Source organism: Eupeodes corollae, chromosome 3 (assembly GCF_945859685.1).
Source record: "Eupeodes corollae chromosome 3, idEupCoro1.1, whole genome shotgun sequence".
NCBI classification, from domain to species: Eukaryota; Metazoa; Arthropoda; class Insecta; order Diptera; family Syrphidae; genus Eupeodes; species Eupeodes corollae.
In genome coordinates, this window is record NC_079149.1 from 69,154,454 (window position 1) to 69,166,426 (window position 11,973).

The 11,973-nt window shown below is 30.8% G+C and overlaps 1 protein-coding gene across 4 annotated transcripts in view; it reads right to left on the reverse strand.

The window, feature by feature from the left end:
* Positions 1-11,973, reverse strand: part of LOC129949023 (diacylglycerol kinase 1) — a 140,498-nt gene that overhangs the window by 36,740 nt on the left and 91,785 nt on the right. For all 4 annotated transcript variants that reach the window (XM_056060218.1, XM_056060215.1, XM_056060217.1 and 1 more), the window contains 3 exons: positions 7,261-7,369; positions 6,819-6,950; positions 2,184-2,395 (listed from right to left, as the gene is read on the reverse strand). In XM_056060218.1, coding sequence (XP_055916193.1) covers positions 2,184-2,395; positions 6,819-6,950; positions 7,261-7,369 — 453 coding nt within the window. The remainder of the gene's footprint in view (positions 1-2,183; positions 2,396-6,818; positions 6,951-7,260; positions 7,370-11,973) is intronic.

Sequence of the window (11,973 nt, forward strand, 5' to 3'; positions counted from 1 at the left end):
AGATGCATAAATTGCTTACGAACCAAAAACGTTAGAGACTTGAATTAAATTTTATATAGTATATTGTAAACTTATACCAAACTAGTATATTTCTTGAAAAACATCCAATTAACGGGGTTTTTTATACATAAAAAAAAAAACTGAAAAAAAATTGTAACCTCCAGAATTTTACGAATACAAAATGATTTTATCTCCAAAACGATTTTGGAAAATTTTGAGACAAATCGAATTGACAGTTTTTGTACACAAAATAAAAACTTAAAGGAAAATTTAACACAAGTTGGTAATAATTGATTTTTGACTCAAATAGCTTTTCAAAAATTAAAAATATTGTCCTCAAACTTTTTTATTTCACAGAAATTATTTCTTTCAATGTTCATTAGTTTTTTTTTATAAAAATCCAACAGTCTAACACAGTTTTCATAAAAAAAATAAATCTACAAGAAATAGTGGGCAAATTTAATGTTCGGTTCTTGATATTTCGCAACTTAATTTCATTCATCCACTTAGTAAAAATTTAAGAAATGCTACTGAAAGTGTTAAAAATTTGTTTTCGACTAAAAATCTATTTAACAAAAATAAATTTTCAAACTAAACTATTTCTTGATAAATTAAATTAAAAAATAGTGTTGGTAATTTAAATTTGTTTAAGAATAATTCAACTAAAAACTTTTTTAAAAAATTGACAGACGGGATGGGAAGTTATCAGTGTGGGTCGCATCGCAACCTCATTTAAATTTTAAAAGAACAAGCATACGAAGAAGTACAAGAAACTGCTATTCATGTGTTATTTACTGTCAGGCTCTATAATAATATTTTAAAATCATCTTTACAAAGGTACCAAGATAATACTTCTTGATAGACACTTTAAAATAGATTTTTGATTAAATATATCATATTCGTTAATCCGATGCAATGGCGCTACACGGACATCGTTGGTATTTACAATATTTATAGTTATACAAATAAATAAATATGTACCAGATGCATTAATTTGGATAAAAGACAAGAATGAAATTGAAATGTTGTCAAAAAAATGCGCTATTTTTGGCTCAAGCAGTGTGAGATAGGAGGGGTTACATTTAATACAAGTAAAATAATAAAAAAAAAACTAATTTAAGATTCGAAATTTTATCTGAAAAATAGGTTTTTCTTCAAAAATTTGAATGCAATTTTATAAAAAACCCTTCATTTTTAATTTTTTTTAAAGTCGTTAGAGCGGTTTTTTTTAAATTATTTTTTTATATATACAATTTGTCAATTTTGTTCTTTAAAAATAAAGCGAATCGGCTTAAAACCTTATTTTCCTAGTTTAAACTCAATCGACCCAATGGTCTTGGCTGTACAGACAGGACAGACGGACGGAATAGCGGAACCCACTTTTTCGACTTCTCTACCATCGAAATATCATGTTTGATTAAAATCTCGAGTTCGAAATTTTGCACGAATGCAAAACTTGCCATATAGTTCCTATATGTCGCAAGTAAAAAAATATGTATGTGTGTAAAATCTAAAAAAAAATAAAAAACTGTAAGTCTGATGTTGCCATTACTGAGTATTTATGTTTTAGAAAATAAACTTTACCTTGAGCTTAAACGAAAAATAAAATTTCTTCTATCTATTTAAATTGAAAATAAAACCGAGCGCGAGGGTTCATATTCAAGCTTTGTATATTTACGTGTGTCAAATAGATAAGTAAAAACATTACCTAAATAAAGAAAGCACGCGTATCACAATTTGTCTTTGACATCTTTTATCTAGGCTTAATATCCTCAACCGGAAACAATTTTCAAAGAAATTGCTTTCGCTATAAAATGTATCTCTGTCAAATTAGAAACTCTCACTTCACCTTGTCTTAATCTAAATAAAAAAAGTCTTACGAAGAATAAGGAGAAAATGAAAAAAGGGTTTTTAAATCAATTTGCAAAAATACACAGGAATCCCGTGTTGCAATCTGAATTACCGATTACCCTGGAAAGGGCCAAATAGGTGTTCGTTCCTTTATACCTCTTTAACACTTCTATGAGAAACAATATCAACAAAAGCTAGTTACCGAAATTTACTTTACACACACACGAACACTGAAACACACCCATACTTTCACTTCAAAACAAATATGCTCGTTACAAGTATTCACAAAGAGAGGGAGCTTTAAATACAGTTTTAAAGTTCTAAGAACATACCATCATGTGACACCATCGACATGTTAGCCCTGTTATCCCATGGTACGCCTTTATACGTTTTCTGCACTTGGAACAACGCCCATAGCAGTTGCCTTCGACCCAATGATGCAAGAGGTCACCCCCGCCTTTGGCTTTCTTTGATTTAACGTAGGTTGTGATACAGGATGCTGGAGCGTGCTGTACACATCTCTCGTGTACTGTATATTTGCATACTGTAAATGAAGGGAAATAAGAAAAAAACAATTAATATTTAATTAAATGAATGAAAAAAAGTTCAAATTCTTTATATTTTCTTAGGAAAAAGTCATCTTCCTGTGACATAACGGGCGGATGTTCTTCGATTTATAGGTATGTAGGTATAAATAAACAACGACAAAAGGAAGAACAACCAAAACCCAAAGAATGAAGAAAATGTTTGACTCCTATAAGAATGAAAAACTTGAGGTTTCAATCCGCGGAACAAGGTATTTTACTTATCCGGAATTAAGAATAAATATTTAAATTTCAATTTGGAAACATGAGAGGTTTAACATGTTCCAATAAAAATCGATAATTAGATTCTTATGGAATGTTTTGAGCCAGTAATATTTAATACTACGCCTTATAAACTCAAAATCAAAAACGATAAAAATGCTAAACTGTATTTAATAGAGTCTATAAAAATAAATTATGCGTAATGATGTTTTTAGCAGTACAGAAAACTGTTGTATTATTTATCTAAAATGGTGCATGTTTTTATATATTTATGAAAGTTATATGTATGGTAATTCATGAGAACCAAGAGTCAAAACAAACCATATGGATATATTTACAGTCAGAGAATGTATTTTAAGGACCAATGGCTTAAGTAATGGGAGAATTATTTCCATTGAATTGGTGACTATATTTAAGAATTTGGTTATTTCATTAATTGAATATATGAAATTTTTTTGTTAAATAATGAGGGTACGCTTGATGATTTATGTTTAACCTTTAATGTTATGAACACATTTTAGATGCACTAGTAACTAAACCTTTCCACTGGAGTAATGCAGCTAGATATTTCACTAGAACTTGCTTTCTAACTTACCTAAGGTGGCGGGACGGCCCTGTTTACTGAAACATGGTCTGTTAAAATAACTGTAAAAAAGGTGAGGGTAGTACGCGTGGCGAGATAGTTAGACTGTCATGTTTTTTCACGGGTATTGCCTCTTGAGAGGAATTGACAAATTCTCCAAGAGCAATTCTTGTCATGAAAAGTGCTTTCTCAAATTAGTCCTTCGGGTTCGTCTTCAACAGTAGGTCCCCTCCATCCCCGACAACATTACACTAGAAACTCTTCTTTGAATACTGTCTACAAGGTTTAAGTAAGTTACTGTCTAGTGGCATGTTATTAGATGGAAGTTATACTCAGCTTATGACGTGCATAACTTTTGAATTTATTTATTTCTTTATTTATTACATTAAATTCTAACGCTAAGTTAACAAAAAAAACTTGATTGATTCTGTAATAGTCCTTGATGAACTGGAACTTTCTCTTTTAAGCATGAAAAACAATAAGTCCCCACGAACTGATGGGATTCCCGTTGAATTTCTAAAAACGTCATCTTTAAATAAAAGCAATATCTTCTCTCTTTTTACAACAACTTGTACGATTCTGCTTGCATTCCCACGAGTTTTAGTAAAGCTGTTATATTTTTAATGTTTATGTAATGTAATGCTTGCTTACCTGAGAATTACTGAGGTATTTCAATGTTGAATTCCATTAGAAAAGTATTTGCTAGAAACCTATACAAAAGACTTATCAATTGGGTGAAATCAAACAAACGCTTAAGTATGTTTCAAACTGGTTTTTGTGAGGGCTTTTCAACGGTTGAACATATTTTTGCTTTATCGAGTATTGCTAACAAATTTATCGAAAAAAAGAAGGTGCTTTATCGACTTAAAAGCTGCATTTAATACCGTCAATCGATAAGCACTTAGTTACAAAATGGCCTCACTTGGTATTTCTGAGTACCTACTAAAAATTTGTACGCAAAACTAATGCTACAGTTTGGGATGGAGCCGAGGTTTCAAATTGGTTTCAAACGACTGCAGGTGTTACCCAAGGATGTATCCTTAGCCCAATCTTGTTTGCCCTCTACATTGATGATATTTCAGATGATTTACCCGTGGAGTTTGTTTTTCTGATATTCGGATAAAAGTACTTCTTTACGGGGATGACTTGGTTATGCTAGCAGATAACCCATCTTCTCTCCAGCTACAAATCAATAGGATTCAAACGTGCTGCAATATCTGGGACCTTAACATAAACTCAGATAAAACAAAGATAATGGTATTTAAGGCACGGAGTTGTGGAAGGTGAGAGAAGAAAGGTGGTTCTTACCTTTTGAAATAGTACAGTAATTCAATAATCTAGGAGTGTTGATGTCTAATAACGGAAGCTTCAATAAACATGTTCAGCGTTAGAGTAAAAAAGCTAAAGTAGCTCTGAATATAATGTGGCCAACTTTCTTCTCAAACAAAACCATACTAAGGATGTAAATACCGAGTTTTTCAAGCAACCATTAACACTTGCTTGTCGGTACTGAAGTTTTTATTCACACCTATTTTGAAGAATTTGAGTTGATATACAACGCCTGTTTTTCAAAAGATTATTTCGGTTACCTAATTTGACTCCAACCAATGCAATTCATGTTGAGTCTGCAATTGCACCGAATAATATCAAAAATTTGAAATTGCATGCAGATTTTCTAATAAGAGTAAAGAGTTAACCAAGTTGAATCTTTACACATCTATCATGAAAGTTCTTTTGCGAACAGAAGCATCATCATTTAAGGAATGGACTCAACTTGACCGATTGCATAACGTTTCTCTTGAACTGAATGAGTTTAACATACATAGATAACTGGAAAGATATCTTTTCGAATGTTATCGCAAAAGTTGATGAAAATAAATGTCTTCATCATCGTCAACGAGAGAAATATATAGAATTCTAAGCCATTCCTTAAATACTAATGCGACAAATTATTTCAATAATGGATTTCCTGCGAGAGTTATAGGTACAATTTTCAGAGCAAGGGTTGAAATATTGAACTTGAATTAGATTCCGCATCGTTCAGGTCTACCACTTCTCTAAAACAAATGTTTGGTGTAATGAAAGGATCAGTTGGGTGGACAAATTTCTTCATGTTCTTCGACCATCTTTAAATTATCGAAGAAGCTTTTCAACCTTTTCTTTTTTTTTTTTAAATTCTGTTTTCCTAAAAATATTAATTTACAAACTTTTAAAACAATTTATAATATGAATTTATAAAAACGTAAACTAAAGCGCAAAAATCAATAGTTATCAAAAGATCATTTATTTGTTAATGTTTGAGCGAATGTAAAACAACAAATAATTTTTTTTTTTATAACAAGAAATCTATTGGAAACCTACCAATTATCTATTTTATTAAAGCAAATTAAAATTAATAAAATTATTTTCTGGCAGACGGTTTATGTTTTTATTCAAATAATAATGATAATATTAATAATAACGAAGAAAACGATACGTTGAACATTACTGATAAAAATATTAAGCACAAAATTAAGAATTTAAATAAATTGAGAAAGAAATGGATTTTAAACTACTGAATTTGATATTATGATTAACAGAATTTGAATGAAAATTATTTGGATTGTATATGTTCGTTTAAAATTTGTTCAAATCGGCACTCGATCGGTCAAGTTATATTGGCAAAACCTTTTAGTGGAAGTGACACAAAACGTATAAAAATAAATTGAACCCACTCCGTTTTCCAACAATAATTTATTGTAGCAAATACTTTCGGTGTTTGGTTAGGGATTGAAGACCTATTAGTTTTAGCCTATCCAGATATGAAGGTTAAGCTAAGCCACGTGAAAAAACGTAAAGTAAACCTTGAGAATTTCCACCTGAAAGTCTTCCTATTGAGTGGAGTAACAAGGGGCCTAAATTAGACAACCGTATACAAGGACTGATCTGACATATGCTACATATAGTGTTTTATAAGGGCATAAAGATCTCGGAATTCCTTCCAAATCTTTTTATAAAGCCTAAAATTCTATTAGCTTTTTTAAAATATAGTTGATATGATCAGTAGTAATATCTTTGACTCCAAAATGATAATTCGTTCTGAGAAGTTAGAGAGTTTTTCTAAGTTCGTAGTTTCTTACATGTATCCATAGTTAAGCACATTATGATTGCTTGTAAAATACATATTTTTGTACTTGCCAATATTCAACATTAAACGAATAATCCCAAAGTTGAAGCAGATCATCTTGTAATAATCCGCAGTCCGTTCAAAACATTTTCACGTTATCAGCGTATATTAATTTCATCGATTTTTGCCAAGATAGAGAAAAGGTTAGACAAGTTAAAATTAATGTATAAGTGCTAGTAAAATGGTGAAAAATTCTTTTTACGTACATGAACCTCATTTCTAACTTAACTGTGCCAGGTATCAACTCTAAACAAATTTGTAAAAAACCTTCTCTCAGAGCAAAGTTTTCTTTATTAGGTTTAGGTATATACAAATGCATAGGTAAATATTATTAAACATGTAGATACCTACACTTCAGTGAAGTGAGTAATAAAAATATGCAAGTTGGAAAAAAATAATTTTTTTTACTTACGCACACAACAAAGCCCTTTCTTTCCCAAGCCAACTAACATATTCAGACAAAGGTTACAATATGCAGGTTTACTAAAGTGCTTCAGCCTCCACACATGAATTCCGTCTTCTTTAAGGGCTGTGTTATCCACTCCTGCAAAATAACGAACACAATAAAAAACAAATACAATGTAAGGCGAAAGAAAAAAGAGGTTAAATTGTCAAAAGGAGTGACAATAAAAATAAGTTAAAATGATGAGTAAACTGTTGTATAGAAAAGTGTCCTTTTGAGCAAAATATGTTATAACAAAAATAATATGACAAGAAGAATTGGTGAGGAAATGGAAAGGAAACTTCTCTCATCGCCTTCTTACCTCGCCTATCATGTCGATGACGAGGCAAAAAGGTTTAACCTCATTACAACGATGTGCGCGACGAGGGTATGTAGCGTGGTGTGAACTTACCAAGAAGAACTAGGAGTGGTATTGTTGTAAGGCCTCCCCTTTGCCATTCGTCTAGGGAGACTGTGCCATCAGCATCATAGTCAATTTCCACCATCATTTCTTGCAGTATCTGAAAACATAATTACATTTGTGTATTATGACTGTTTCAAACTAACTTATAGATACATATTTATATGAAAATATAGTACATGTTTATATTTGACTATTATATGATTGATTTTGTATATTTATTATTTTTAAGTATTATAAAGAAATATTAATTGGTAAAAAACTTTATGCAGTATATGCTTTTGAACCATGAACTATCACACTTAAATTGTATTATAATTTAATGTTATTTTAGTATTTCCTAATTATAAATTAAAAAAGTATGTCGCCAATTAGAGCATAGTAAGGAGAATAATAATAACAACAACAAGAACAACAACAACAACAATAATAATAAAATAAAGTAAGCTTTTTGATGTGCTTTGCTATTATTTTTACATTGTTCATTTAACAATTAGAAATTTTTTATTAATAAAAGAAAAAAGATATAAACATAAAATTAAATAAATTGCAATACAAAAATTGCTTTTATTTTGTACAATATGTACGCAAAAATACTTAATGGATACATTTAAAAACTTTTGATAATCTATAAAATCTTTTCTGTAATTTAGGGCTTCAATGCAATATTGGGCAAGAAGTTTCCAGTTGTTTCATTTTAAGATACTTATAGAGTCTGATTAGCTTAGTTTTGACTTTTTAAAGCATGCAAATCTTATTTCTTTTAGAATGGGGCACACTATTAAAAAGTGATAAGAGTTTTCTTGTTCTTGTAAATTACAGAGAGGGCAAAAAGTTGATTGGTGTGTAATTTAAGTCAAGAAGCTCTCCCTTAATGCAACAAATGAGATCTTCCATCTCCCAAGGAAGTCCATTTTCAAGGTGAAAATAAAAATAAGAGGAAGACCTGTTTCAAGCAGCAGCAGGTGTTGTTTTTGGTAATCTAAATAGTTTTATTAAGAAGAGCCGTTGCAGTTTTTCAACCTCGTCATATTGCTGATACCCCATACCTGACATCCATGTGTCATTACAGTTCTCGGAGCCTCATCAAACACTCTAAATCTGACACTATGTGCAACATTTGCGTTCCTAAACAAGTTTTTCCAGGTTGAGTTTATAGCAGATAACGATTTCTTCAGTTTACTTTGATAGTGTTGCTTAGGGTTGAGTTGGGGTGTGAGAATCATTCCCAAGTAAGTAAATTCATTCACAACTTCAACATTTTTACCATCTAGAAACCACCTTTCATTTCTACTTTCTGGGGAGTCTGGAAACAAAACGACGTCATCAGCATATAGGAGGCATTTTATAACAAGTCCTGCAATTTTAATACCGTTTGGTAAAGACATCCTTGACGCACTCCACTATTGGTTTCAAACCATTCGATATTTGTTCACCGTTCCATACAGCTGATGTAGTATTATCGTAAAGTTTTCTTAGTACGTTAGAAATCTTAGAGGATAACCCCAGTAGATTTAATTTATAAAATAATGCTCCTCGATCAATACTATCGAAAGGAGCTTTGAAATCAATAAATATTGAATACAGCTTTTTCCCATTTTCTGCGTATTAATCTACGATATTTTGGATGGGGAAAATGTGATCCGTTGTTGAATGACCTGCTCTGAAACCTGCTTAAAATACGTTCAACAATTTGTCAAGGTCATACTCGCTTATAATTTCAAAGATTTTGTTTTAATATAAAATTGTTTGTGATTGCAGAAAAATGTTAAGAAGTGAACACTCAAATTTTGAACTGCTACCTACAATTAATTTTTTTTAAGAAATGAACCTAAAAAGCATATCAAAGGAAAAGATAGGTTCAAGTAAAACAATCAAGAAAATATGGTATACCTAATTTTTTTTTAAATCAATATATTTGAAATAAAATGCATAATATTATGCACATAGCAATAAACATATAAGAAATATAAGTTAAGCTGATATGCAATTTTAGTGAAGTATTAACAAATCTTCTTATAGTGATATTCTTAGAATGAATTGTGATGGAAAGTTTTTGCTTAAATGTACATTTTTTAATCAAAAACGTTAAAGCTTATTAGCATTTCAGTTAAATATATCAGGATAATTTGTTCAATAGATAGATAGAAAGATACTTTTATCTATCTAAGGTTCTTGTGACATACATTTTTTGGTTTAAGGAATAAATAATAAGGCATGACAAAAATGTCGTCTGCCCGAGTGAAAATGTTATTTAATTTTATATTCAATTTAAAATCATACAATTTTTAGTTTTTTCAAGTAATTGGTACTTATTGACTTGTAGCATAATTTACTTTTAATTCAATCAAACAATAAAAAGGAGAGTAGTTGTGACTTTAAGTTCAGTCGAAACAAAATTACTTCAAGTTTATTTAGTTAATCCAAAGAAAAACATGACTTTTAGTTGACACAAAAATACAAGAAAAAGGTAGTTTAAAAAATTGTATCTATGATTTTTCTTCTATAGATCATCGCCTCGGTGGTATATTTTTGGATCAGCAACCAATCTTCTCAATTTAGTTAACTTATTGTTTCATTGTCAATTAGATGACTTTTTCCAAAAAAGAGTCTCATTTACTACTTTAATATTGGAAATACACCGATAAAGTGGATAGTGTTTTCGTTCACTCCCATATTGCATAAGGAGCAAATATCAACAAAATCATTTCAGTGCGGCATACAATTTAGGTTAAGAAGTTCAACTCTTACTTTAAAAAGAGTTCCAACATTTCTCCTGAAAAATCGAGCCTAAAATAATTATGTTCATTTAGATTATAATTAAGTTTTGAATATATGTCCTTTTTCGTAGATGTTCTCGCCTTTTCTGTGAATGTGTTCCTTTCATTTTCGTCGATCGATTGGATGAACTCGTACAGTGCTTTTTTCATGTGGAAACCAGTACTTCCATTCAGTTCTAGAATAATACCACAATTCGCAGCAAGATCAATCCAATCCTTGTAGAATTCAGTGTTTCGAAACACTTCTCAACATAATATTTGGCAATCGGTTTCGGTCCATATTAATCACCTGTATCAAATAGTCTGCGTTCAGTCTTAATGTTGATACAAAGAGTGTCAAAAGCCCCGTTTAAAAATGATACATGTACTTAGGCGTACTTAGAGGGAGAAGAAATACTTTTCTAAGGAAGAATTGAAGCAAATTTTCAACAATTTCGTATTTCCGAACACCGTAAAACAGAACTGCTTTTGCAGTTGCGTTAAAATCTTCATATTTGGCGTTTGTTGATATGTTGTTATTATTGCACATTTTCTTCTGTTCTAGTAGCATCGGCCTTGGCTTTGAGGTGTTTTTTCATGTTCAAATTAAATGTGAGAGGCATTCTCAGATAAACATATTCCTTAACTACTTCCAATACTACTCCATCATATCTCCAGTTTTCTTAGATTGTGCATAATTTACTTCCAGACCATATTTTTTACAATAATTATATGACCTTTTGATCTTAAGCTGATGTGAAGTTGGAGACTGCCAAAATGACAATGTCATCACCATACATAATTACTTTTATTTTCAAACTTCACTCCACAAGGAAGCCAATCAACCAAGTCATTAAGAAATAAAGCAAATATAAATGGGCTGAGATTGCATCCTTGACGTAGTTCTCGATTCATTTGGATCTCTTTTGATTTGCTACATCTATTATGAAAACTATCTGTCGTTTGATTGTAAAGTTTTTCCAGTGCTTTAACAAAGTTAGATGGTACACCTAAGTTGTGAAGTTTATAAAATATCGTTTTTCTGTCAACTGTATCAAATGCAGCTTTGAAGTCAACGAAAAATATATAAAGTTTAGCATTACAGTTGAGTTTGTTTCGTTTTATACATACAAGAATAAAAATGTTATCGGCTGTGTAATATCCTTTCTGAAACCCTGACTTAAACTCACTCAGTTTGTTGTTTAAATTTACCCAGTTAATAAGCCTTCTATTTAGTATTAGTATTGAAGTGTAAATCTTCAAATTTGCATTAAGAAATTATATTCCCCAATAGTTTGCTGGGTCGTTTGGGTCACCTTAAGTATTGGCCATATAATAGCCTCATCGAAGAAATCGGGATGTACAGCAAAACTAAAGATGATATTGAGTGCTTTCGCCAGTTTTTACTTAAATTCGGTGGAAGTATATTTGAAGTACTCTGCGGGAATTTTGTCAGTGCCAGCTGCTTTTAAATCTTTAACCGACTCTAGTACCCTTCCTATTTCCAAAACCGTTATATAAAAATGTATATAACGGTTCTTCCTTATTTCCGTTTATTTTTTTTTAGTTTCCAAAACTCCGTGGTGTCTAGGTTTTCTTTCTTTCTCTGCACAACATTTTAAACTGTTTTGAGGTGTTGATGTAGTCAATTCGAATTGAATCAATGTTGAACTTTCTAAAGAAATTAAGCAATGCAAATGCCTTTTTTTCTAAGATTTTCACATGACTGGTCGTACTAATCTGACTCTTTTCGTATAGTGTATGTTGTCTTCATTATGTTTTGAAGTTCAAGTAATGGCTGATATCTTATTCAATATTGAGTAATAGCATCCGAAACGAGATATTGGACAGTTATAAATCCAACAAAAAAATGTAAAATCTTTACAGTTGGTTACAAAATGGAGGAGTTATGTTCATGTGTTTTTTTTTTTCAAATAAAAGACCT